The sequence below is a fragment of the Saimiri boliviensis genome, chromosome 1, assembly GCF_048565385.1.
Source record: "Saimiri boliviensis isolate mSaiBol1 chromosome 1, mSaiBol1.pri, whole genome shotgun sequence".
NCBI classification, from domain to species: domain Eukaryota; kingdom Metazoa; phylum Chordata; class Mammalia; order Primates; family Cebidae; genus Saimiri; species Saimiri boliviensis.
Genome location: NC_133449.1, coordinates 10,498,030 through 10,525,579, shown reverse-complemented (window position 1 = coordinate 10,525,579; position 27,550 = coordinate 10,498,030). Strand labels below are relative to the sequence as shown.

General features: G+C 43.5%; 2 protein-coding genes across 7 annotated transcripts in view; one reads left to right on the top strand and one right to left on the bottom strand.

The window, feature by feature from the left end:
* The first annotated feature begins 667 nt into the window (after window positions 1–667).
* PDIA6 (protein disulfide isomerase family A member 6) lies at window positions 668–27,150 on the top strand. Its single transcript, XM_039462865.2, has 13 exons — window positions 668–799; window positions 9,567–9,708; window positions 14,676–14,733; window positions 15,221–15,347; window positions 17,452–17,558; window positions 19,148–19,278; window positions 20,215–20,329; window positions 21,131–21,271; window positions 21,998–22,082; window positions 22,211–22,283; window positions 23,332–23,490; window positions 25,518–25,614; window positions 26,225–27,150. Exons 1-13 carry the CDS (start codon window positions 781–783, stop codon window positions 26,291–26,293), a joined length of 1,323 nt encoding a protein of 440 aa, XP_039318799.1. The 5' UTR covers window positions 668–780; the 3' UTR covers window positions 26,294–27,150.
* ATP6V1C2 (ATPase H+ transporting V1 subunit C2) overlaps window positions 24,970–27,550 on the bottom strand; it is a 63,058-nt gene continuing 60,477 nt past the window's right edge. For 4 of the 6 annotated variants that reach the window (XM_074393997.1, XM_074394005.1, XM_074394004.1 and 1 more), the window contains one exon: window positions 27,072–27,365. In XM_074393997.1, coding sequence (XP_074250098.1) covers window positions 27,276–27,365 — 90 coding nt within the window. In that variant the 3' untranslated portion in view covers window positions 27,072–27,275. Of the gene's footprint in view, window positions 27,366–27,550 lie in introns of all 6 variants that reach the window. The other 2 variants (XM_003927214.4, XM_010337940.3) reach the window with 1 other exon arrangement.

Here is a 27,550-nt window from a genome sequence, read left to right as displayed (position 1 = left end):
CATATTTTACAAAGCACACGCCCATGTGAGCGTATCGCCAGTCCCCTCGCCCCCCAGGACAAAGTGGGGACCCTGTCAGCAAGGTTGCCGCTTAAGTCCCTGGGGTTCTCCAGGGAAGAAGGCTCTGCAGAGCCATGTGCCTGGGACAGAAAAACTTTCAAAGTCATTCAACAAAATACAAACTTGTCAAATTACGTTGCAGACCGCGCGTGCGGAGCAAACGTGTGTCCACGGAATATTTAGTGGGCACAAGAGGAATTCCCCCGTCGGCTCCCAGGACCGTGGATGCCCCAAGGCCGTCACCCTCCCCCGGGATAAAGAGGGTGGGGAAGCGCTCAGAGGCCAGGGAGGGCGAGGGGTGAGGGGGCAGAATGAGGAACTGCGGTAAAAACGCCCAGTACTGGACTCCCCTCAGAGCAACACCGGGACAAGGCCTAGGGCACTTTGGGGGGGCTCTAGCCCAGGCTGCCAGCCCCGCCCCCAGCAGGCCCCGCCTTCCGCTACTCGCCACCGCCCCCGTGGGGGGGAAAAAAAAAAAAAAAACCGGTAACCTCTACCCGGCCTCCTCCCATTGGCTATGAGAGTGAGCGAAGTCCGCCAGGACCAATGAGCCGCAGCCACGGCATGGCAAGCGCCTTCCGGCCCGCCCCCGCGCGGCCGTCCGGAGGACTACAGGACCGGCCTGGGGCTGGACGTGGGCGCGGGGGCGCGGGCGCGGTGCGCGGCACGCGGCAAGGCTGAAGCGGCGGCGGTGGGACTGCGCGTAGCCGGGCGCTCGGCATGGCTCTCCTTGGGCTCGGTAGGTGCGGGCCTGCGGCGGGAGGCCGGAGAGCGGGGTTCGGCCTGAAAGATTTCGAATCTCCAGGGCGTTCCCCGGCGGGCCCCGGCCGCCTCGCCGGAAGCGGGCCTAGCGGGCAAGAGGCGTGGGCCTCGGTGTCCAAAGGAGCTGCGAGGTCGCCGTGGCGGGGGTGTTCGGCCTCCCCGAGGACGCCGGTGCGCGGGAGGCGAGGGTGCCCGTGGGGAGGGGCTTCCGCAGCCTCGCGGGGTGGTAAGCCGGGAGCGGGAGCCTAGTGCGCTAGAGCCGGGCGCGGGGTCCGGAGCCGGGCGGGAGGACTGCGGAGCCCAGCCCCGGCCGGCTCCCGGGAAGGGGGTCGGTATTCCGGGCGAACCGCAGGGGACCCTGATCTGGGCGTCTTCTCGAACTCCTGCCTGGGGACGGAGGGCGGGCGTCCCGCACTGCAGCTCGCTTCTGTCACCTGTTTTAAGCAGCTCCTACTTTTAAAAACCGAAATGTTAGATCTCAGTGTTGAAATAAAGACCCATAGTTGCCTTAGAAAGGGAACAGGGCCCCCCAGAAACCGGGCTTAAGACGCAGGGGCGCTTCACAGGTGATGGGATTCCTCAATAAAGAACTGGAACCCGGACTCTTAGAAATTCTGTCAATGCTCCAGAGACTACGGTCGGCGAGGCTGAGGGGTCTGTCATTCCCGGGCTCGCCCTGGTCACAGCCTTGGCTCTGAGGGTCCTTTACCTCGGCTCTGGCTTCAGACCACCTGCCCCCCATTGACTGGCTGTGTCACTTGGAGCGAGTTACTTAACCGTTCTATGGCAGTGCCTTTTCAATAGTGCTCACCATTTTAGAGGTTGGTAATAGTACTCCCTTAGGGTTGCCCTGAGGATTAATGAATTAGTACATACATGTCTTTTCGCTTGTTTTTTGAGACAGGGTCTTGCTGTGTCGCCCAGGCTGGAGTGCATTGTTTTGATCATTGATCCCTGCAGCCTGGAACTGCACAGGGGATCCAGGCACACGCCACCACACCTGACTAATTTTTAAATTTTTTTTATAGAATCAAGGTCTCACTTTGTTGCCCAGGCTGGTCTCACACTCCTGGCCTCAAGTGATCCTCCCTCTTCAACCTCCCAAAATCCTGGGATTACAAGTGTAAGTCACCTCACCCAGCTAGCACATGTTGAAAAAGATGTAAATATTTGCCATGTTACTGTGGAGAGAGTAGACGAAGGGAAAAGATTTGAGTCTGTTTAATTTCCTATGAGTGAATTCAGACTAGACCCTGAAAGAGTCTGTGAGTCTATCAATTAACTCGTTTTAATAAATGGCAGCCTTTTTGGGAAACCTCTCGGTTTCTAGATGACTGCTCTGGGACTGTAGACTCCTCCTAGCAGATGTGGGACAGAGATGTTACTGACGTGCATTTATAACATCCTTAGCTGCCGTGGAGGAATGGAAAACCACAGATGGCAGAGCCATCTGCTCACACAGATTCTAGACACTCGCTCGGATGGTCCAATTTCCCATTAGTGCTCATTATCACTCACTGAGTGGAATGGTGATGTGAATTTTAGAAACAGAGCATCATTGGTCAGCATTGACCTACTTTGTCATCTTAAGTGAGGCCAGGGTTTTTGTGTTCTTGGAGGTTGGAGGTAGTTCTTGGCTACTTTTTTTTTTTTTTTTTTTTTTTTTTGAGACGGAGTTTCGCTCTCGTTACCCAGGCTGGAGTGCAATGGCGCGATCTCGGCTCACCGCAACCTCCGCCTCCTGGGTTCAAGCAATTCTCCTGCCTCAGCCTCCTGAGTAGCTGGGATTACAGGCACGTGCCACCATGCCCAGCTAATTTTTTGTATCTTTAGTAGAGACAGGGTTTCACCATGTTGACCAGGATGGTCTCGATCTCTCGACCTCGTGATCCACCCGCCTCGGCCTCCCAAAGTGCTGGGATTACAGGCTTGAGCCACCGCGCCTGGCCCTTGGCTACTTTTATGCAGTCAGGATGTCTACATCTTTTGTCTGTTCTTTCTCAGTAGTATATTTGGTTTCCTTGTAACCCTACTAGGTCACATTGCCTTTTTAGGAATTTTAGTCTCAAACCTTAATCATAACGTTTTCATTGGGTAGCCATGTACAAGCATCAGAGGCTCTTATGAGAATGAACTAGGCAAAATTTAAAGACAAACGAAGGTCCATCACCACTGCTAGAAAAAAGAAAAATAACCCATCTACGTTGATACTGTCAATAATGAGTGTGGGAAGCACATTCCTAAGGTGAAAAACCCTGGTCCTTTCAGATAACTGCAGCCCGCTTGTAACAGCATGAAGAGGAGAGGACTGATTTTATTGCTGTCCTTGGTTGGCAAAGAGAAGTGATAGTACCTAATTTTGCCACAGTCTACCTGATGATGGTCTGTGGGATTATACCACTGCATCCTCCAGCCCTTCTGTTAGAAATTTGGGTCTATCTAATTATATGATCTTAGGCAAGCTATCCTTTCCGTGTTAAAGTTTCCTGGTCCATGAAATGGGCATCATAACACATACCACTTATGGTTCTTAAATGAGTTAATATCTGTAAAATGTTTAGAACAATGCCTGATAGAGTCACACAGGTGTTACTGTTTTGTCTCGGAAAAAAAAAAAAAAAGACCTCAGTTTCTGGAGTGTAGTTGAACAGGTATCTGAGAATGTTGGTCATACTCCTGGATCTCTCTTCTAAGAATCTATCTTGCGGAAACAGTCATACTAATTTGAGGGGAGGAGGAAAGTGAAAGAATTTTCCGTGCCGGGCTGTTAGTGAAAAGGTCAGTCAGTAGTGGATTGACTAAATGGTTCAGCCTTTAAAAATTGTTACATTGGAGTAATTTGAAAATTCTTAAGTAGAGGGCCGGCCTTGGTGGCTCGGGCCTGTAATCCCAGCACTTTGGCAGGCCAGGGTGAGCGAATCACTAGGTCAGGAGATTGAGACCATCCTGGCTATGGTGAAACCCTGTCTGTACTAAAATACGAAAAATTAGCTGGGAGTGGTGGTATGTACCTGTAGTCCCAGCTACTCAGGAGGCAGAGGCAGGGGAATGGCTTGAACCCAGGAGACAGAGGTCGCAGTGAGCCGAGATCGTGCCACTGCACACCAGCCTGGCGACAGAGCAAGACTTTGTCTCAAAAAAAAAAAAAAGAAAATTCTTAAGTAGAAAAATCCGTAACTTACTATTTTGCTTTTCCTTTTTTTTTTTTTCCTTGGAGGCGGAGTCTTGCTCTGTCACCTAGGCTGGAGTGCAGTAGCATAATCTTGGCTCACTGCAACCTCTGCCTCCCAGGTTCAGGTAGTTCTCTGCCTCGGCCTCCCACATAGCTGAGATTACAGGTGCCCGCCAACACGCCCGGCTAATTTTTTTTAGAGACAGGGTTTCACCATTTTGACCAGGCTGGTCTTGAACTCCTGACCCTGTGATCCACCCACCTCGGCCTCCCAGAGTGTTGGGATTACAGGCTTTCCCATTTTTGAAAATTTCACAATAGGCTCAATGTATTGAACTAGAACCAAATTTATATCAATTTTACAAAAAAAAAAAAAAAATTTTTTTTTAAGTAGTAGATGTCTATAGAGGACTATCCTCTTTTTTTTTTTTTTTGAGACAGGATTCCACATCAGCCTCCGGAGTAGCTATAGCTACAGGTGCACTTTACCACACCCAGCTAATTTTTGCATTTTTGTATTTTGTATGTTTTCTCTGCAAGAGGTGGAGTTTTGCCGTGTTGCCCAGGCTGGTCTCACACTCCTGTGCTCAGGTGATCCACCTGCCTCCGCCTCCCAAAGTGCTGGGATTATAGGCCTGAGCCACCACACCCAGCCTCAGTCTTACTTTCAAGCTTATTCAGTTATGACCGTCAGTGCTTATGTTTTTGACTTACTTGCTTTGTTAAACATGTCAAACTCTACTTCACCTTTTCTTCAGCAATGAAAAGATTAGTGAGCAGCACTATCCAATAAAAATATAATGCAAACATGTATGTAATTTAAAATTTTCTGGTAGCTACATTTAAAATGGCCGAAACAGGTGAAATTAATGTATTTACTCAGTATATCTAAGATCATTTCAACATGTATTTTCAAAATGAAAACTAATAATGAGGCTGGGCACGGTGAGTCATGCCTGTAATCCTAGCGCTTTGGGAGGCCGAGGCGGGTGGATCACCTGAGGTCAGGAGTTCAAGACCAGCCTGACCAACATGGTGAAACTCATCTCTACTGAAATACAAAAATTAGCTGGGCGTGATGGTGGGTGCCTGTAATCCCAGCTACTCAGGAGGCTAAGACAGGAGAATCACTTGAACCCAGGAGATGGTGGTTCAGGTGAGCCAGGATTGCACACCACTACACTCGAGCGTGGGCAAATGAGTGAGACTCCCTCAAAAAAAAGAAAAATGATAAAGAGATTACATTTTTCCCTCCTTTAAGTCTTCAGAATTCATCGTGCTTTTTACCAGCACATCTCATTTTGGGGTAGCCACATGTAGCTTGTGGCGATCATGCTGGACAACACTGTTACTGAGGGAGCAACCCCACTTTGGTTGGCCTGGCCTCTGGTCACAGGCATCCTTTCCCACCTCCTGAAAAGGAAAAGGAGATCATCCTATCAAAGGCCACTCCATCACTGACTGGGTTCCCTTGACTCCAGGCATTTTATTCAAATATTCGTATTTTATCTTTGGCCTCTCCCATTCTGCATAAGTCTTCCCCTCCTAGATCACTCCTATCTTTAAAGATAAACCCTCCTTGTTTTCTACATTTGCCTGCCTCTGGTCTCTGTAATGAAACCTGCTTAAAGAGTTCCCTGTATTCTCTCCAATCTTCTGCAGACTGGATGCTTCTTATTTTCACTCCGCCGCAACTGCCAGGGCTCCCAGTGATTTCTTTGTCACTAAATCCAATAGATGGTTTTCAATCTTTGCTATTTTATCTCCCAGCAGCATTTGTTAGCCAGGCCCCTCCCACGTCTATGTTGGTTTCTATGATACCACTCTCGATAATTCTCCCAATCCACCTTCCACGTGGCAACTGGCATACTCCTTCTAGAAGGCACAAATCTGATCTTTCCTCTGCATGATAACCCTTTAGTGGCTTCACTATTAGTAAAGTTCACAGTTAAGTTCTTACAATATTGTCCATATCTATGATTCAAATGTAGTGTAAATCTTCAATACCGTAAGTGTTCATTCATGCCTGTAGCATACAGAACAACTTTATCTTGAGCACTAAAAAGACAGTATGGTTTAATAGGAAAAACTTGGAAATGGAGAGCTGTCCTGCCCCTTATATCTAAGACCATAGATGAGCCATTGGTTTAGGCCTTTATTTACAAAATGGGCATGATTCCTACTTTCTAGTTAGTAATGCCATGAAAAATTAAGTGATCTAACATATTTGAAAGTGATTTGAAAATTGAAAGTGCTGTGTGATGGAGGATTTTGCAGTAAAACAATGAATAGTGGCGTACACTCCTTCCAGAAGAAATGTACCATTTAGTTATTCCAAAAAGGTCTATTTGAAATCTTCCAAATTCTATTTACAAAGTAAGCATATGAAAATGTGGCTAACATGGCATGTACACACACTACTTAAGAACACAGGCCTGGCCGGGCGCGGTGGCTCAAGCCTGTAATCCCAGCACTTTGGGAGGCCGAGGCGGGTGGATCACGAGGTCGAGAGATCGAGACCATCCTGGTCAACATGGTGAAACCACGTCTCTACTAAAGATACAAAAAATTAGCTGGGCATGGTGGCTCGTGCCTGTAATCCCAGCTACTCAGGAGGCTGAGGCAGGAGAATTGCCTGAACCCAGGAGGCGGAGGTTGCGGTGAGCCGAGATCGCGCCATTGCACTCCAGCCTGGGTAACGAGAGTGAAACTCCATCTCAAAAAAAAAAAAAAAGAAAAGAAATTTCTTTAGCATTGTAACATTTTGATCTGGCATGGTCACTCACACCTGTGATCCCAGCACTTTGGGAGGCAGAGGCAGGAGAATCGCCTGAGCCCAGCATTTTGAGTGCAGCCTGGACAGCATAGGGAGACCCTGTCTCTACAAAAAATTTAAAAGTTAGCCAGGCATGTACCTGCAGTTCCAGCTACCTGGGGGCTGGGAGTGCTGAGGTGGAAGGATTGCTTGAGCCAAGGAGGTCAAGGCTGCAATAGGAGGCCATGCTTGTACCACTGCACTCCAGTCTGGGTGACAGAGCAAGAGCCTATCTCGAAAAAATTATAAAGTGTATCTGTTTCAACCCCAAAGCCAGAATGATGCAAATAGGAAAACATTCCTGTTGAAGTCAAGAACAATCTGAGGATATTCCATTATTTAGCTTGTTCTAGAGGTAATTAGCAAATTTTTGTATATAGTCACGTGTTGCTTAACATTAGAGATGCATTCTGAGATGTGATCAACTTCAGACATGCTGAAAAGACAGGATTAGATAGAAATTTATTTAATTTCTATTGTCATTATCAGATGATTTCTTCATTGTGAAAAACATTAGTGTGTACTTAATACAAACCTAGATGGTATAACTTCCTATATACCTGGGCTATGTGGTATAGATTCTTTCTCTTAGGTTACAAATCTGTTAAGCATGTTACTGTACTGAATAGTGTATGCAGTTTTAATACAATATGGTAAGCCTTTGTGTATCTAAACATAGAAAAGGTGCAGTAAAAATATGATGTAAAAGATTTAAAATGGTACACCTGTATAGGACATTTGCCATGAATAGAGCTTGTGTGACTGAGAGTTGCTCTAAAAAATTTATTTGTTGAATAATAAATTAACCTTAATTTACTGTAACATTTTCCTTTTATTATTGTTACTTTTTTTTTTTTGGAGATGTAATCTTGCTGTGTTGGCCAGCCTAGTTTTGAACTCTTGGCCTCAAGCAGTCCTCACACCTTGGCCTCCCAAAGTGTTGGGATTATAGGCATGAGTCATGGCATCTGGTCAACATTTTACTTTCTAAACTTAATTTTTTTTTTTTTTTAACTTTCCTACTCTCGTAAAAACACTTAGCTTAAAACACATTGTACAGCAGTACAAAAATATTTTCTTTCTTTTTTTTTTTTTGAGACAGGCTCTCACTGTATGAGGCTGGAGTGCAATGGCGCATCATAACCGTCTGCAGCTATAGCCTTGACCTCCCTGGGCTCAGTGATCCTCCCACGACAGCCTCTTGAGTAGCTGGGACTACAGACATGTTCCACCATGCCTGGCTAATTTTTGTATTTTTTTGTAGAGAGGGAGTCTCACTATATTGCCCAGATTGATCGTGAATTCCTGAGCTCAAGCGATCTGCCTGCCTTGGCCTCCCAAAGTGCTGAGATTATAGGCATGAGCCATAGCACCCTGGCCAGTGTTTTCTTTATATTCTTATTCTGTAAGTTTTTTTCTGTTAAAGTTTGTTTGTTTTACTTTTTAAGCTTTTTGTAAAAAACTAGAACAGAGACACACACATTAGCCTAGGTCTATGCAGGATCAGAGTTATCAGGACATCACAAGGTGATGGGATTTTTTTCAGCTCCATTATAATCTATGGGACTGCCCTCATATATGTGTTCTCTCCTTGATCTTGTGGATGTGACTGTATACATAAATTATTTAAAAGGTGAAATTTTGATAGTATTGCCATTTCAAAGAACTTTTGGGTTCTTAAGATACTAGTAAGTTCAGAATTTGTTTTCCTATGTTATTGTTATAAATTGCATTTAAGTTTCCAGAATTGCCAAGAAGATGCTCTTGATCCACAATGTGGCAGAATTGTGTGGTCAGCAATACGGTCGACACTTATCCTTTCCTTTTATTCTTTTTTTTTTTTTTTTTTTTTTTTTGACACAGAGTCTCACTCTGCCACCCAGGCTGGAGTGCAATGGCACAATCTCGGCTCACTGCAACCTCCACCTCCCAGGTTCAAGGGATTCTCCCAAGTAGCCAGGATTACAGGCACCTGCCACTGTGCCCACCTAATTTTTTTTTTTTTTTTTTTTTTTTTTTTTTTTTCGTATTTTTAGTAGAGATGGGGTTTCACCATCTTGGCCAGGCTGGTCTTGAACTCCTGAACTCATGATCCACCCGCCTCGACCTCCCAAAGTGCTGGGATTACAGGCATGAGCCACTGGGCCCAGCCTGTATCCTTTCTTTATAAGGTTGTTCACATGAAAATTTTTTCTGATAATGTGCTATGGATAGTATTAGGAGAACTAAAACTATGAAGATGACCATTGCCCTTGAAAGAGTCAAAATCTAGTGAGGAGACAAATAATTGTTTCTCCCTTGAAAAAGGCATTTTAATAAAGATAATGTGCTAATGTTGCAACTGAATAGCATGAGGAGTGATCACTGTGTGGCTTGCTCAGGTTTACACAGGCAGAAATGACCTCCCAAGTTTTCAGTGTCTACACCCGTAAAATGCTATTAGTACTGCCTCATGGAGTGGTTGTAAAGAACAAAGGTGTTGATACATGAAAGCCACTAAGAATAATGCTACAGTCTTTTTCCTGTGCAGCCCAAGGAATGGGAGAGGGGACTATCTGTTTCTTTCTTGCTCAGTGCTACACCAGCGGGAGTGAAGTTCCAGGGGCTCCAACTGCAGCAGGGACAGCAGAGGGGCCAGGGCTAGGCTAGCCTCCTGTGTGAAGAGCCCCGTGCAGTTGAAGAGGACTCTGGTTCCCCAAGGTTTCCAGTCAAAGCGTGAACCATGCTGTTAATGGTGTACTTTTGTTGTCCCTTCAGGTCTGGTGAGCTGTGCCGCCTTTCTGGCAGTGAATGGTCTGTATTCCTCTAGTGATGATGTGATCGAATTAACTCCATCAAATTTCCACCGAGAAGTTATTCAGAGTGATAGTTTGTGGCTTGTAGAATTCTATGCTCCATGGTAAGTATTATAAAGTAGTTGTAGATTATTTATAGTACTTTCTGAAATTGGAGAAAATGCTATATAAAAATCTGATTTTATTAAGTCATCTCGTTTAGGTTACTGTTTGTTAAAAGAAGTAGAGAAGAGGGAAATAGGAAATGCAAAGTGTCTAGTCTGTTGTTAAAGAAGATCTGTCTTTTGATGAGGTGATGCCTGTGAAAGGAAAACTTAATTTTATGAGGAAGGAATCTTGAGCAAAGGTAAGGGAGGGGCCGGTGATTAACTTCATTCTGTTTCTTGAAGAGAATTATTTCCTGAAATAATGTAGTTAGAAAATCTGGTTTAATTTAAAATGTCTTTCCTTGCCTGACATTCAATGCTGGAAAAACCCTTGTGAGGTAAAAATGTCATCACTATTGACACTAACGGCACAGAATTATATACAGTCAAAAATACAACATTGTGTTGATTATTTATGTGCTTATGGACCATTTTACTTAATGCTCAGTATAGCAAATGGAGGTAAAAATGCTGTATTTTCAAAATGGATGCTGCCACATTGTGAGTGGCCTTTACTATTTTTAAAGGATCAGGTTTTTGTGTGTTCTATCCAAATGCTAATTCTGTATGGATTAGCTCAGTTAGACTAGCAACTGTATAAATAGTCATTGTACAAACTGTTATATTGTGTTTTTTTGGGTTTTTTTTGTTTTTTTTTTTTTCTTTTGAGACAGAGTTTCGCTCTTGTTACCCAGGCTGGTGTGCAGTGGCTCGATCTCGGCTCACTGCAACCTCCGCCTCCTGGGTTCAGGCAATTCTCCTGCCTCAGCCTCCTGAGTAGCTGGGATTACAGGCACGTGCCACCATGCCCAGCTAATTTTTTGTATTTTTAGTAGAGATGGGGTTTCACCATGTTGACCAGGATGGTCTCGATCTCTTGACCTCGTGATCCACCCGCCTCGGCCTCCCAAAGTGCTGGGATTACAGGCTTGAGCCACCGCACCCGGCCACAAACTGTTATATTGTTAAATGCCTCTGTATGTGGTTTTTACAAGCTTATCACATATGGCATAGGTAATTTACCTTGTCTCTGAGAGCTACTATACAAGAGAAAATACCTCATTCTAAAATTCTACAAGAGAGCATAATTGAGAAGGAAGGCTCTAGATCCAGTAGCTTAATAATTATTATTACACTGGCAGAGTTTTACTTTGTGGTGTCTGGATGAAATAATGTCTGATTAGAGCAAATACTTTTTTTTTTTTTTTTTTTTCTCTCTTGTTACCCAGGCTGGTGTGCAATGGCACGATCTCGGCTCACCACAACCTCTGCCTCCTGGGTTCAGGCAATTCTCCTGCCTCAGCCTCCTGAGTAGCTGGGATTATAGGCTTGCACCACCATGTCCAGCTAATTTTTTGTATTTTTAGTAGAGACGAGGTTTCACCATGTTGACCAGGATGGTCTCGATCTCTTAACCTCATGATCCTCCTGCCTCAGCCTCCCAAAGTGCTGGGATTACAAGCTTGAGCCACCGCGCCCAGCCTTAATTTTTATATTTTTTATGGAGACAGAATTTCACCATATTGTCCAAGCTGGTCTCTAATGCCGGGGCTCAAGTGATTCGCCTGCCTCAGCCTCCCAAAGTGCTGGGATTACAGTTATGAGCCACTGCACCGGGTCCAGCAGATGCTCTGTTACTTCCTTTTGTGCTTGGACTCCTTTGGCACCTTGGCGAAGGCCTAGGATTCTTATAATAAAAGTTTTATGGTCATACATGATGGCTCACGCTTATAATTTCAGCACTTTAGGGGACCAAGGAGGGTGAATTTCATGAGCACCAGAGTTTAAGACCAGCCTGGGCAATGTGGCGAGACTCCATCTCTACAAAAATAAAAAGAAAAGAAACAAAGAAATTACCTAGGCGTGGTGGCGTGCACTTGTGGTTAGATCTGTACTCAGTAGGTTGCCAGCTACTCAGTAAGTTGAAGTGGGAAGATTACCTGAGCCTGGGAGGTAGAGGCTGCAGAGAGCTATGATGTGCCATTGCACTCCATCCTGGGCCACAGTGAGAGCTTGTCTCAAAACAGAAAAAAAAAAAAAAAAAAAAAAAAGCTCTCCTTTAAAAAAAAAAAAATCAAAGCTTTACATGTTTAAGTAAAGCCTATAGGTTCACAAAGAAAACCTAAAGTATGGAAATATGATTGTTGAAATATTAAAATTTTATGGTTAATGTAGTACTTTACAAGAACAGTAAGTATAGGTTGAACATCTCTTACCCAAAGTGCTTAGGACCAGAAGCGTTTGTGATTTCGGATTTTTTCAGATTTTGGAAGATTTGCATAATACTTAGCTGTAGAGCATCCCTAATCTGAGAATGCAAAATCCGAAATGCTCCATTGTACGTTTCCTGTGAGTGTCATGTTGGCTCTCAAAAAGTTGTGGATTTTAGAATGTTTCAAATTGTGGTTTTTAGATTAGGGATGCTAAACCAGTACCAAGATCCAGCAGCAGACCTGACAGCTGCAATAATTCTGAGTAGTGGTGGGCATAAATGATGTTTGAAGATTCCTTCAGTAACTATAGGATAATAATGAAAACAGCTGTTATTTTTATTCATGATAAATCACAATAATTGACTGTGGAGTGTTGCTTACATTTATAAAGAAATTCTAAATTTCAATTACAGATTAGTGAAAAGACTTTTTTTCATCCAAATTCATAGACTTCCCCCCTAAATTTTTCCTAAAAGGCCACCTTGGCTTCAGATTTGTTTATTCTTTTTTTCCCCCCTAAAAGGGATCCGCTAAATTTTTATCCACCAGCCTTTTGGGAGTCTGGACCCCAGGTACAGAACCCCTGGGTAGAGGATATGCCATATTTATATACACGTGGTGTTGTGATGTATGTGCAGATCTAATAGAAGGGCGGATGAACTCTGACAGTCTCTGGATTTAGTCCTCTTTTCTTAGATAAACTGAAATTAAAGAGGCACAAACCCTGTAAAAATTTGTCTTTGGGATTTCTGAGTATCTCACCTAAACAGTAAAACATTCTGTATATAAATACATAGAAGTAGCATTTCAGGACATTTCCCTGAAAGATCCTTACTTCAAATATTGGGATTGCCTTTAGGCCCTAATACTCAGTTGCATAGTTATTAAAACATTTACCTGTATGATTGTAGTATTTGGAATCAAAAACTTGTCAGGTAGCTCTGATGCTGAATGGCTATGTGATACTGGGTAAATTTCTTCTCAGCATCAATTCAATTATTTGTAAAATGAAATATCAAGAGGAACATGACTTCAGCTTCATGCTGATTAAATGAAATCTTCTGTAAAATGTTTTCATCATGGTCCTGGCACCTAGCATTTGTGCATTTGGTCCTTAGAGACCTAATTAGAAGAGAATTTACATTGTTTTTTAAAAATGCATCTAATCACCAATGGATAAATAAACTATGGAGTCTGCATACACAGTATGTTACACAGCAATAAAAATGAACTGTATAGCTACCTGCAGCCTCAATGAGTGGTAAGGGTTAACAGGTTTACGTGCAGGTTTCAGAAGCACTTTTCTCTGTTGTGTTTCACATTAATAGCACCTACAAGGTTAACATTGTTTTTCCTGTTGTTTTCTTCTCTTCTCCCTCCCCACTCTGTTCCACTTTCCCTGTCTTCCCCGACCTCATCACTCACATCACCGTCCCTTGGTGTCACGTTACGCATTTCGGCTTGTTAGGCTCACTAACATAGGTTTATGTATGTGTTTCTAAGTTCAGAAGCAATTTGTGGGGCCCAGAGAGTATTGAGACGTAGGCATAGGAGATCTAGGCCAGATACCTCATCTGTAACATTAAAAAGTTGGACTAGATTAGGCACTGTCAAACCTTAGTAGGTTTAAGAATCACTGGTAGAACTTAAGAAAATGCACTTCTTTCCTGGGAAGAAAAAAAAAAGAAAAAGAAAATGCACTTCTTCCTCTATGAAGTTTGGATTTGTGGGGCCTAAGAATCTGCATTTTGCATAGGCTTACAGCTCCACACAGTGAAGTATATTGGACCAGATAGCTTCTAAAGGGCTTGTTTAGGTGGAGAGTTATAAATTATAGTTTAAATATGATTTAATTGAGCAGTAATTTGGAAGTTTGTTTTGTTTTGTTTTGTTTTTTGACAGAGTCTTGCTGTGTTGCTCAGGCTGGAGTGTAGTGGCACAATCTCAGCTCACTGCAACCTCTGTGTACCTATGTCAAGTGATTCTCCTGCCTCAGCCTCCCCAATAGCTAGGATTACAGGCGTGTGCCACCACACCCAGCTAATTTTTGTTTTTTTAATAGAGATGGGGTTTCACCATGTTGGCCATTTGGTCTCAAACTCCTGAGCTCAAGCGATCCACTCGCCTTGGCCTCCCAAAGTGCTGGGATTACAGGTGTGAGCCACTGCGCCCAGCTGGAAGCTTTTTTATTGGGATGATATGAAAAGTTATTGTTGTAAGTAATAAAATGGTGAGCTCATCCAGGTTGCTGATCTAATTTATTTACTTTCTTTTATTTCTTTTATTTTTTTGAGACAGAGTCTTGCTCTGTTGCCCAGGCTGGAGTGTAGTGGTGTGATCTCGACTCACTGCAACCTCCACCTCCTGGGTTCACGCAATTCTCATTCCTCAGCCTCCCCAGTAGCTAGGATTACAGGCATGCACCACCACACCCAGCTAATTTTTGTATTTTTAGTAGAGATAGGGTTTCACCATGTTGGCCAGATGGTCTCAAACTCCTGACCTCAAGTGATCCTCCTTCCTTGGCCTCCCAAAGTGTTGGAATTCCAGGCATGAGCCACCACACCTGGCCTTGATCCTATTTTATTTGTGCTTGTCCTCTTTGCAGGCGTCTCACTCGATAGACCATTGATGGTTTTTTTTTTCATTGAATTTTTGAATTGAGAAGCAAAGGCTTTAACAGTTGCTTTTTGTGTTGTCTTCCCCTAAAAGGTGTGGGCACTGTCAAAGATTAACACCGGAATGGAAGAAAGCTGCCACTGCATTAAAAGTAAGTTTTTAAGCAAAAGCCTTAAAATTTTTTTAAAGATAAGTTTCTAAGATGTCCACATTCACCTGTGTATGTTTAAAGTAATAAGTATGCAGTTGGTTTAATGTTCAATGGGAAGCTAGTTTGCATATCAAAGTTCAAAATACTGATTCTGTTATCAAAATCATGCTGAGAATAAGGGGATAATAGCACATTTAAATACTTACATTGCCTGTTTTTGTTCATTGTGTTTCCCAGATAAATGACAGTTACTCTCAGCCCTGCCTGTTGTGTGAGCTGCAGAGTTCCCTCTGTGGGCTGACATTGATTTTCCCCCTCACTGCATTTAAGATTCTCTTCTGGTGTTCAAGGATAAAGCCCTTATTGACTCACTGCAAACTGCACCCTGTGCTTTATTTTTTCTGAGTCTATATGAAGCAGATAATGAGTTCTTGTAGAATCTGCTCTAGTTGAAAGAAAAATTGTTATTTTCTTTACATTTCCACAGGATGTTGTGAAAGTGGGTGCAGTTGATGCAGATAAACATCAGTCCCTAGGTGGTCAGTATGGTGTTCAGGGATTTCCTACAATTAAGATTTTTGGATCCAACAAAAACAGACCAGGAGATTACCAAGGTAAGGACTTTTCCTAGCTGCTCCATTCCCCTGGTAGACAAGAACCTAGTGTTCTTCAACAGGTTGAGAACCTGCCCTACCTGCACCATTCTCAACCTCATTGTAGGTGAATTATCTACAAATGGTATATACAGTGATTCCTTCACCCTCCGAGTCATTCTGAAGATGAAACGTGTGTCATATAGGTTTGTGTTACCATTTATGCTTAGGTCAGTGCTACGTTAGCAATGATAGAATAACAATGTTCTGTGCTACCATCTTGTCTTTCTCATTACAGTCACTTGTGTTTAATAAAGATCTATATGTATGTTCTTGCTCTGATCTGTCTTCCCTTTACTGTAGGAGAAGGGTCCAGCATATCACCATGAAAAAGGAGGCTCTGTCATTTAAGAGTCTTAGTCTCCTAAACTAATTGCTAATAAGTGGATACTACAAACTGTTTTGTAGATAAGTAAATTGTGAGTATCTGCTGTGAGTCACTGAGGCAACTAAAGACAGAATTCAGGTTCTACCCTCCTGAGACTGTTTTTTTCACCCACACTATTCTTTCTTTTTTCTTTTTTTTAAGAGACAGAGTCTGGCTATGTTGCCCAGCCTGGACTCCCAACTGCTAGGCTCAGTCAATCCTCCTACTTAGCCTCCCAGGTCTGGGATCACAGGCACCACACTCTTAGAGAATTGTCCTGTTATTTAATTTAAGATATCACAAACAGATTATTATATTTAAAATAATCAGAGTTGCTGGTTTGGGCCAGATCCCTGGTACTAGTGAAAGTATTGGGCATAATGTGTTTGAAGCTGAAATTACGGCTAATTTGGTAAAGTTTTTTGCTGAAGATTTTGTTATATGGAACCTATGAATGACTGAACTTTGTCATCTTAGGTTTTGCTTTATGTGAGCAGTACCGCCTCATGAGTTGGGTGGGAGAATCAGCATCATAGTAAAACAAAGAGTTGTCCGTCCTTGGTGACTTGCCTGGGTCCAGCTAGTAGAAGGCAGGGAAGGCAGGGGTGAGGGTTACAGAATCTGTCATGTGTGAACTGGGAAGGCAGCCCTACTTGGCTGCATGGCTGCTGGCTTCTCCACACTCCAGGGTCAGTAACTAAACAGTACTTAGTCTCTTGCTTCTCTGTAAAATGGGGATGTGCAAACCAATTTTAGGGTACCAGAAGCTTAATTGAAATAGTACACATAAAGCTTGAGAGACAAATTCTTGGTAAATATGTGTTGTTGGCAAATCTCGAGGCTGGCAGGTAAAAAGACAAGGAGTGGCCTTGGACACGTTGTCTCTGCTAGACGCCCCAGCTCCAAAGTTCTAGGGAAAGACCTTTTTCTTTCCTGAGTAAACACCTGCTTTTCTGCCCTTGAATAATTTGTTACAGTTTTCATAACTTGTGAAAATGTACATATTTAGTGCATTCACTCTGCTGCTGCTGTTAGAAATCAGTTTATTGGAACACAGCCCTACTCGTTTGTCTACATATTGTCTCTGGCTGCTTTTGCAGTGGAGCAGAGAACTGAGTAGTTGCAATAGACAGTATGGCCCAAAATGTTGAAAAGTTTACACCTGGCCCTTCATATAAAGTTTGCCAACCTCTAGTCTAGAGGGAGAAAACCCTCCCTTTTTTCCTAGTATACTTTGTGATTTGGCATATGTTCAGGTAAAGACTGGGGGAAGAAGGGCACTAGTTCAGATGTTGGAAGGAACCCGCGTAGATAAGGAGCAGAGGCTGTTTCATGTTGAGGCCTTGCCCTTCTCTGTTATCAAGTGACATACTTGGTAGGCTCAACCCATGATGCAGCGTAAGATTATCTGAATAGATGCTGAGAGTTTTGTTTTTTATGTTAGGTCTGATGTGTTCTCAAAAGTTTACCTTCCTGGCCGTACCTTACATCTCTAATCCCAGCACTTTGGGAGGCCAAGGCAGGAGGAAAATGCATGCTGGGGAGAAAGTGTGTTCTGCGAGAGATACACATGTTGTTAGAACTATGTAACACCCGGTGAGGCTGCCAGTGAGGTAAAGACACAGTCAGTTGGGATGGGCCAGATGGGGCACTTGAGGAAGGCCAGGCTGAGGGCCGCCTACCTCCTGTCTTCTGTAGGTGGCAGAACTGGTGAAGCCATCGTAGATGCTGCGCTCAGCGCTCTGCACCAGCTCGTGAAGGATCGCCTTGAGGGTCGGAGCGGAGGATACAGTTCTGGAAAACAAGTAAGACCATAAAATTTCAGTTTTTAATGTGTCATAATTTTGAAGCCAGAGTGTAGATTCCTTGCAAAAACAAATGTTGTTTTTTGCTGTTTTAAAAGTATGTTAAAGTGGTGAACTTTCAATTAAAAAACAATAGAGGGTTGGATCCACTGATTTGGCCTCCTCAGAATTGCTGTTGCCATGGCCAGTCAGTCCCAGGGCATCTTGCCACACCTGTAATCCAAGTACCAGGAGCCAGGTGCTGGCATTCCATGGCACTTGTAGGTCCAGAGTTGGGAGGGATGGATGGGTTCTCCTCTAGGTAGGCTCTGGCAAACCATGATGAAATTTGGGTTACCTCTTAACCTATATCTGTAGCAATCAGCCCAAAATCCATGGAAAATTCTGCACAAATGGATAGGGAAGAAGAGAGAGAGAGCTGAGCAGACTGGTGTTTTAGATGCCCTTGTATGTGAAGCTTAACACTGATGTTCTTGCGAAAAGGCGGAATTGAAGATATATAAATATTAAAAGGGCATTTATTTTTAGGCGAAAGTTAAACTAGTTCAACTTTCACCTAAAGTACATGTACTCGCTCTGAGCCTATATAAAGAGCTAGTTTAGGCCGGGCATGGTGGCTCACACCTGTAATCCAAGCACTTTGGAGGCCAAGGCGGAAGCGGATCATCTGAGGTAGGGAGTTCAAGACCAGCCTGACCAACACGGCGAAACCCCATCTTTAAAAGAAAAAAAATAGCTCGTTTAACTGTACTAGCTATATAGGCTCAGAGCTTCGCCAAAGATTTCATGCTCTTGCCTTTTATTTTAAACTTAGACATTTAATGAGCATAGTCGCCTGGCCCCCAGCATCCTGCCTGGCAACAGAAAGCAGTGCTGACTGGTTTTTAGATTTGGTACTGAAGAACATCCTTCAAAAAAAGAAAAGGATTAAATGTTATTGTTAGGCTGGGCACGGTGGATCACGGGCTCAGGAGATCAGCCTGGCCAATTTGGTGAAACCCCGTCTCTACTAAAAAAAAATTATCCAGGCATGGTGGCATGTACCTGTAGTCCCAGCTGCTTGGGAGGATGAGGCAGGAGAATTGCTTGAACCCTGGAGGCGGAGGTTGCAGTAAGCTGAGATCATGTCACTGCACTCCAGCATGGGCGACAGAGCAACACTCTTTCTCAAAAAAAAAAAAAAAAAAACAGTTATTTTTAGCTTTGTTGACTGGTAGGGACTTTATGAAAAGATATAACATCTTGGGATGAAGCAGCAGCTGTGCTTGAGTCTGATTAGAACAGTGCTGTTAAGGGGTTCTTTGAGCCATCTTGAGGTTTCTCTAAAAATAGCTGGTGACAGAATTCAGGTACAGGTTATACGTTGTACTGAATGTATTGGTAATTATTTGAAAGTAAAAGATTATTTACCAAGCAAAAATAATAATGCTGAGGAATGTACCCAATTTGAATACAACCGTTTTCACTAATTTATTCACTAAAGAAAAGCTCTGAAACTTAGTTAAGGTGTAAAAGCATTGTTGTTATTTAAAATAGGAAAAGTGTTCTTGGGCAAATTGTTGTTTGATGTTTAATGTCATAAATGCCAGGGCAGAGGTGATAGTTCAAGTAAGAAGGATGTAATTGAGCTGACCGACAGCAACTTTGATCAGAACGTTCTTGACAGCGAAGATATTTGGATGGTTGAGTTCTATGCTCCTTGGTGTGGACACTGCAAACAGTAAGTGCCTTCTGCTGAGTGGTCTGTTCAGTCACAGTATTCACAGGACACTTGGTACCTTATTTTGAAAGAGCTGAACTAGATAATAGATCATCACTAAGATCTCTTTCAGAAAAACTCTGACTCTAAGTGAGTATTAAACATTGACATTAGTGCCAAGAGCTTCCGCTCTCATATTGCCAAAGATTAAGGCGCTGGCTCATGTCCAGGTTTAGGGATGGGAAGTGCATGTGAAGGGTAGCATTGGATCTTTGGTAAAGGTACACACAAAATGTTCTCTAGGTGAGACATAACTGGGGATTGGGCAGAAATGCACCAATCAGTTAAAAGTATAGGCTGGGAGTTGTGGCTCACACCTGTAATCTTAGCACTTTTGGGAGGCTAAGGCGGGTGGATCACTTGAGGCCAGGAGTTTGAGACCAGCCTGGGCAACATAGCAAGGCCCTGTCTCTACTAAAAATACAAAAAAAATGCGCAGGGTGTGGTGATGTGCTCCTGTAGTCCCAGCTACTTGGGAGATTTACAAGAATCTCTTGAGTGCAGGAGGCAGAGGCTGCAGTGAGCTGAGATCACACCACTGCACTCCATCCTGGATGATAGAATAAGACTCTTTTGTCTCAAAAAAAAAAAAAAAAAAAGTTGGGGCTGCAAGTTAAAATGCAAGTATTTGTCCTGGTGAGGTGAACCACTTGAGGCCAGGAATTTGAGACCAGCCTGGGCAACGTGGGCAAACCCTATCCCTACTAAAAATATAGCAGTTAACAGTGGATGATGGCACACACCTGTAGTCCCAGCTACTTGGGAGGCTGAGATGGGAAGATCGCTTGAGCCCAGGAGGTTGAGGCTGCAGGGAGCCATGATTGCAGCACTCCACTCCAGCTTGGGCAACAGAGAGAGGCCATGTGTCAAAAAAACAAAACCAGTATTTTTCTATAGGCTAGAGCCAGAGTGGGCTGCTGCAGCTTCAGAAGTCAAAGAGCAAACAAAAGGAAAAGTGAAACTGGCAGCTGTGGATGCTACAGCCAATCAGGTTCTAGCCTCCCGGTATGGGGTGAGTATATTTATAAGGCTCATTTCATTGTGTAATACATGGTATTTCTTTACTTCTTCCAGTACTCCAGGCCTCCCTATGATAGGAAGGGAGATGTTTAAACCATTTTGTGAATGAAAAGTTATAAAGTCACTCTGTTGTCATAACTAACAGTCTGAAACTCAGGACTGTCCATTTTTTTCTCTTAATGTCACACTGCTTCTACTATGTGCTTAAAGTGAGGTTTCAGCTTGCTCAGGCTTATTCAGGTTGCTCATATGGCTGTTTTAAGTGGTCCATTTGTTCTAGAATAGATACTTTGTGTTAATTAGTGTTAATTACATGCCAGGGCTTGAATATGATTGGGCTAAACTTCACAGTCAGACTGTTAAATCTCCCTGATTGATCATGGACCTCTGTGAGTCATTCCTTTGAAATCCATGCAGTCTGGGGAACAGTTTTGTTACATTAAATTATAAGGTCAGGAGTGGTGGCTCATGCCTGTAATCTCAGCACTTTGGGAGGGGGAGGCGAAGGCGGGAGATTAAGACCAGCCTGGCCAACAAAATATAGATATTAGCCTGGTGTGTTGGTAGGCACCTGTAGTCCAGCTGCTCTGGAGGCTGAGGTAGGGGAATCACTTGAACCCAGGAGGCAGAGGTTGCAGTGAGCTGAGATCACGCCACTGCACTCCAGCCGGGGCGACAGAGTGAGACTCCACCTAAAAAAAATTACCTATAAGGTGGTTTTAGAAACCATAAAGATTGTTATTTTGTGTTAAATGTTCATTGGATTTTGTCCTCTGATCTTTTTTTTTAATAGATTAGAGGATTTCCTACAATCAAGGTATTTCAGAAAGGCGAGTCTCCTGTGGATTATGATGGTGCGCGGACAAGATCCCACATAGTGTCCTGGGCCCTTGATTTGTTTTCTGATAATGCTCCACCTCCTGAACTGCTTGAGGTAAACCGCTCCAACTGCTTGTAGTCCAGGAAGCTTTTTTAGCTGATAGTGAAGAATGTTAAAGCAGTCTTGACACTATTCATGTTATGTCCTTGTTAAAAGTACTCTCTTTAAAGTGGTTTATATACTTAGAAATGAGAAAAAAAGTTCTGATAAATTGCTTTTCATGACTTTTAGCATTAGAATAATTATACCGCGGATAGAAATACAAGCTTCTTAGAGTGTATTCAATCACTCTTGCTTATCATTCTCAAAATCATGTATTTATTGAGTACCTGATCATGTTACCGGCACTGTTCCGGTGTTCTTATGTAGGTTTTTAAAATTTAATGCTGACATGAAAACTGAGAGGTAGTGTTTTTATCTCCATTTTACATATGGAGAAAGTGAGGCACAGAGCCTCAAGTTTTTATAAACATATAATACATGTCAATATAATCTATTTAAACAAGTAAGTGGCAGAGCCAGGCTGTGTCCAGGCATTGTGACTTCAGAGCCATGTATGTGTGCTAATCCCTCACCACCACCGCAGGTTCCACGGGCTTAAGAATCAGTAACAGAAATCTCCTCTTACAGAACATGCCTCTGGGTGTTTCCATACAAGGAAGTAGTCGTGGGGGAAATCTGTCTTTTTATGTGACAGTGTGAAGTTCTCGTTTGCCAGCTTCCCTTTGGGTGTTGTGTCATGCAGCCTCCTGATCATCCTTTGTCTTCTGGGTCCCACAGATTATCAACGAGGACATTGCCAAGAGGACGTGTGAGGAGCACCAGCTCTGTGTTGTGGCTGTGCTGCCCCATATCCTTGACACTGGTAAGACAGACAGAAACAATTTCCCCTTAGATGTTCTATGCTAAAGGCTCTGAGAATACTTCCTAAATGTATTAATTTTACGGACTCCTTTATCTTTACCTTTAAAAACCTTTGTCTGTTTAAATTAGGAGCTGCGGGTAGAAATTCTTATCTGGAAGTTCTTCTGAAGTTGGCAGACAAATACAAAAAGAAAATGTGGGGGTAAGTTACTGAGCTTATTTTCTCAGGGTCATCTGAACAGGGAATAGAGCTTCCTGAGAGTGATTTGCTCATGTTGCTGTAGGCTGTGTTTCCTCTGCTCTGTGGTGTTGGTTGGTTGGTTGGTTGATTGGTTGGTTGGTTTTTTGAGACGGAGTCTCGCTCTGTTGCCCAGGCTGGAGTGCAGTGGTATAATCTCAGTTTACTGCAGCCTCCACCTCCTGGGTTCAAGCAATTCTCCTGCCTCAGCCTCCCAAGTAGCTGGGATTACAGGCCCCCGCCACCACCCCAGCTGCTTTTTGTATTTTTAGTAGACATGGGGTTTCACCACGTTGGCTAGGCTAGTCTCAAACTCCCGACCTCAAGTGATCCACCTGCCTCCACCTCCCAAAGTCCTGGTTTTACAGGTATGAGCCACCTTTCCCAGCCTGCTCTGCTGTATGTATTTATTCAGGATATGAAAATACTATCACTGGGAGGAAAAGAAGGAATGCAAGGCTGCCAGCACAGTGCATTTTTCTCATAGGAATCATGTTTTCAATGGTGGTTGGGGTGCCCAGTTAGCAAGCAGACCACACAATGAGTAGTGCAGCTGAATTCCAATATGAGCTTGACGGCTGGATGAGAAAGATGATATAGAAGCATGTTTTCTTACCTGAGTAAGGACTGGATCTAGGCACATTTTCAAAACAGTCTATCTCCTTCCTATTTATCTTTTTGCTTCTTGTCTTCAGTATCTGTTGCTTTCCCCAGGTACCTAGCGCCCCGTGCTGTCCCTCTCTCCATGACCTTGCTCCTCCTCCATTAGTTAAGCAAATGTTTATTAGATGCCTACAGAACACAAGAGCACGCTTAATAACCCAAGTTATATTGGTGGCATTTCAGGTAAAAAGGGAAAATCCATGTAGAAACTCCCTTTTTGTTTTTTACTTATTTCTCACTCATTCCATGAAATATCTAACGCATGATCTTCTGTTCTCTAAGTTCTTCTAGTTGGATTGTAAGCAATTTAAAAGACATATTTGCCCTAAACACCACTCTGGTTTTCTAGGTGGCTGTGGACAGAAGCTGGAGCCCAGTCTGAACTTGAGAGCGCACTGGGGATTGGAGGGTTTGGGTACCCTGCCATGGCCGCCATCAATGCACGCAAGATGAAGTTTGCTCTGCTAAAAGGCTCTTTCAGTGAGCAAGGCATTAATGAATTTCTCAGGTAATTTGTTTTCTTAGGTTGGTTGTTTTGTCTCTTTGGTTCTGTCATGGGTTTTTATTAGAAACTAGGTATTTATAAACATAATAAATGGAATAAATGGAATTTCAAATGCAGACTAATTCCAGAGAATTGTTTATAAATTAGAGTTTTTAAATTATCTCCCCGTTTATTCTTTTTTCCATGGAATACTCTGCTTGCTGGATGAGGAGAATGCGTTTCTGCCCTCGGGTCACCCTGTGTGCCATTCTCTACATCTGTCCGTGGGCTCTTTCTTAGACTCATAAAGGTCTCATGGGCTAAAGGCGTGAAGGTGGTTTTCATTTCAGGACACTTGGCTTTGGAATGTAGCTATTTATTTGAAAATGGGTGTACTTGAGTTACTCCAACAATGCAAACAACATGATAGGTTTTCAAACTCTAAAACCAATATACAGGGCTCTCTGTCCTGCTCTACCGTTCAACTCACCTAGTCATCTTTTAGGCAACACAAGGCATTGACCCAATGAGGTTTTGTTTGCCATTCTTGCTGTTGTCTGTGTTTATTTCTTAGTTGCTGTATAAAAAGAGATATTCAGCACACAAAAGGCAGTCGAGAGGCTTATGATGAATAATGGATATGAAAAAGTCTGCAGTGTTCTTGCTGCCAGTCTCCCTGTTGACGCAGAAATGTGTGTGTGTGTGTGTGTGCGCGCGCGCGCGCACTGTGTAGAGACGGGCTCCAGAGTCCGGCAGCTCAGTCACAGCTCTGCCTCCAGTAGTGAAGTGGGAAGCGTGAAGGGACTTCTGGGAGGTCAGCTTCTTTAGCTCGTGCCTGGGGACAGACCCTGGCTCCTTCCCTCCCAGCTGTCTCTCGTAGTTCGTTAATATGGTTAAAGGGGACGTTTTCATGAAGAAGTTGTGGGGTCGGGCACGGTGGCTTACACCTGTAATTCAGCACTTTGGGAGGCTGAGGCAGTCGGATCACTTGAGGCCAGGAGTTCGAGACCAGCCTGGCCAAGGCACTGGCACTCCACCTTGGGCAACAGAGCGCAACTTGGTCTCAAAAGGGAAAAAGAAGTTTGTGGAATGCTTAAGTTTGTGATTGTCGCAGAGTAGTATGTATTAAATCATAAAGTCAGACTTTAAATATGTCTCATGTAATTTTTTTTCTAATAATACGTTTGCTTATTTTAACCCACTGGTGCCACCACATTAGATTGTTAGTCTGGCTCCATTATTCTGAGTTGTTCGGTGCAGTCTTAAATATTTGTGCCCACGGTGTTTCTAGCTTTGGTTTCCCAACAGCCAGATTATACCAGGTCTGGTGTTTTCAAGTACTGATGTTAACGCACATCTGCAAACTGCTCTCCCAGCCCACTGGAACCAGTTGCGTCACTGCTGACGTGCTTGCTCTGTACAGGTTCACAGCAGTCTTAGAAAAAGCTCACAGGCAGCGCATGTTATAGATCAACTTTGATAATTATTTATATACTTAATTCATTTTTCAGCAAATACTCTTTTTATTTGTTTTTGAGATGGAGTCTGTCAGCAGGCTGGAGTGCAGTGGCGCGATGTCGGCTCACCGCAACCTCCGCCTCCTGGGTTCAAGCAGTTCTGCTGTCTCAGCCTCCTGAGTAGCTGGGACTACAGGCGCACACCACCACACCTGGGATTTTTGTATTTTTAGTAGAGACTGGGTTTCACCATGTTGGCCAGGATGGTCTCGATCTCTTGACCTCGTGATTCACCCACCTTGGCCTCCCAAAGTGCTGGGATTACAGGCATGAGCCACTGCGCCCGGCCTTACTCTGCTATTTTTTAAAGCTTGTTGGTAGCAACTGACTTTTATCTGATGCAGAGGGCTTCGTCGGGAATGTTTAATCTGGCTATAATGTTGTCCATGATTCAAAAGATGATGTTCTCAAGCTGTGCAAGAGACAAGAAATGCCTCTACAGAAACAGAGTAGGCGGGCTGTTATTTTTAAATGTTTGTTCTGCACCAGCAGTCCATTATAAATGTGTGTGTGTTCTGGTCATTTTTCCCTAAGGGAGCTCTCTTTTGGGCGTGGCTCCACGGCACCTGTAGGAGGCGGGGCTTTCCCTAGCATCGTTGAGAGAGAGCCTTGGGACGGCAGGGATGGCGAGGTGAGTGCCTGGGAGGAAGGAGGCTGTGTGGGCAGCAGTCCTGGTTCATTCTCGTGAGCCTGTGCATCTCTGCACCTGGAGTCGGGTCCTTTCCATCAGACCTCCCCTTCGGTGTACCCGTGGGCCTTCTGAGAGCTTCTTCTCTGAGGACCCTTCTTCCTTATCACAAGTTAAAGTGCTGCATGGCATTTGATAATCTTGACAGACAGCCAAGATACATTTCAGCAGTAAGGTTGCTTTCCTGGTTATTACCCTCAAAACAAACATTTAACCTGGAATTCATTTACTTTATCCTAGAAAAATGCAAAATTTTAGCTTTGAAACTGGCACTTACTTCTGTACTGTTGTGTCCCACCCTCCTCAAAAGGACAAGTTCAATGGCTTTCAGTGTTAAAGTGGTGAGTGAGGCTATGTTGCAATGTTTTACCCGAGTTCTTAGCTTTTCTGGCCGCATAATCATAGGTATGAAGGTCAGGGTAGGAGCCGGACTGAAGAGAACCTGGTTTGTAAGCAGGTGTAGCTCTAGAGAGTTGCTCTTCTGTAAAATGAGCTGTTGGCCTTCCAGGGTGTCCCCCTTCTGCAGAGCTAACAGTGGCTTTCTGTCTCCCAGCTTCCCGTGGAGGATGACATTGACCTCAGTGATGTGGAGCTCGATGACTTAGGGAAAGATGAGTTGTGAGAGCCTCAGCAGAGGCTTCAGACCGTTTTCTTTTCTTGGGAGCCAGCGGTTTTTTTCCAGCAGTGAAGGAACATTCTCTACAATCAGATGACTCTACCAGTGGCCTTTTAAACGAAGAAGTAGTACTTGATTGGTCATTTGAAAACACTGCAGCAGTGAACTTTTGCATCCCAAGAAAACATTGAAAAATTCTATGAATTGTTGTAGCCGGTGAATTGTATCGTATTCCGTCACATAATATTTTGAAGAATACTCGGCTGTCGAAACATTTTTTCCTCTCTCTGACTGCTGCTTGAATGTTCTTGGAGGCTGTTTCTTAGGTGTAAGTTTTTTAATGTGATTCCTTCATTTGATTATTAATGGCTTTTTCCATTAAAGAATAAAATATTTTGGACAATGGCCAATAAATGTATGAAATTAGTATCCACATCCTAAATTAAGAGTGATGTTTAGTAGTAAATTACTATTTTGAAGTGACACACTGATGTCTTTCCTCCCCCGTCAACTTAAACAAAAAACAAGACCTTTGGTTCAGATGGTACCATGATGCCCACCACAGCACGGAAGCTGGGCTCAGTGAGAGCTGCAGTTTCCTGCCCACTCTTCTGTGTTTGGGCCATCTCTAGTGATTATCATTACTAGGCAATCTAGCTGGTTACACAGTTCAAGGCCTTCTATGTTGTTATGAACCTTAAAGTAGCCATTAAGACGTGAAATACCGCAGCAGGTTACCAATTTATAGGTAGTTCATTCATGTAAAACATTCAGAAAAATGAAATTTTGAATTTGTTAGAACATTCAAAGGACTTGAGAGCATTTTATTGTAACTTAAAAAAAATAAATACAACTGTCACTAACTTTTGTGAGCAATTTCTCCGAAAAAAATCTTAGTTCTGTAAGACATTTGAGGCATTCTCTGGCTAAAGGAAAGAGGTGGCTGTAACAGTCTGCATGAACATGAGACAGGTGCCAGCTGGCCTTTCTAGTCAAGAAGACTAAGGTCGATATGGAAGTAGACATAAGGAAAATAGTCTTGATTACTGAGTTGCAGTCCCGGGATCTCCACAGATGCCTAGAAAAGAAGACATTGTAATGTTCTAAGTGCATAAACTAGTTTCCTGTCTTATCCTTTGATTTTCGAGGAAGTTCTCCAGGCACTGACTGTATTCTGCTCTGCACAGCTGTGGCCCACCCCCTCCAGCCCAGTCCTTGCTGTGCAAGGGGTGTATGACATGTAGATTTTCATAACAGGCTGGC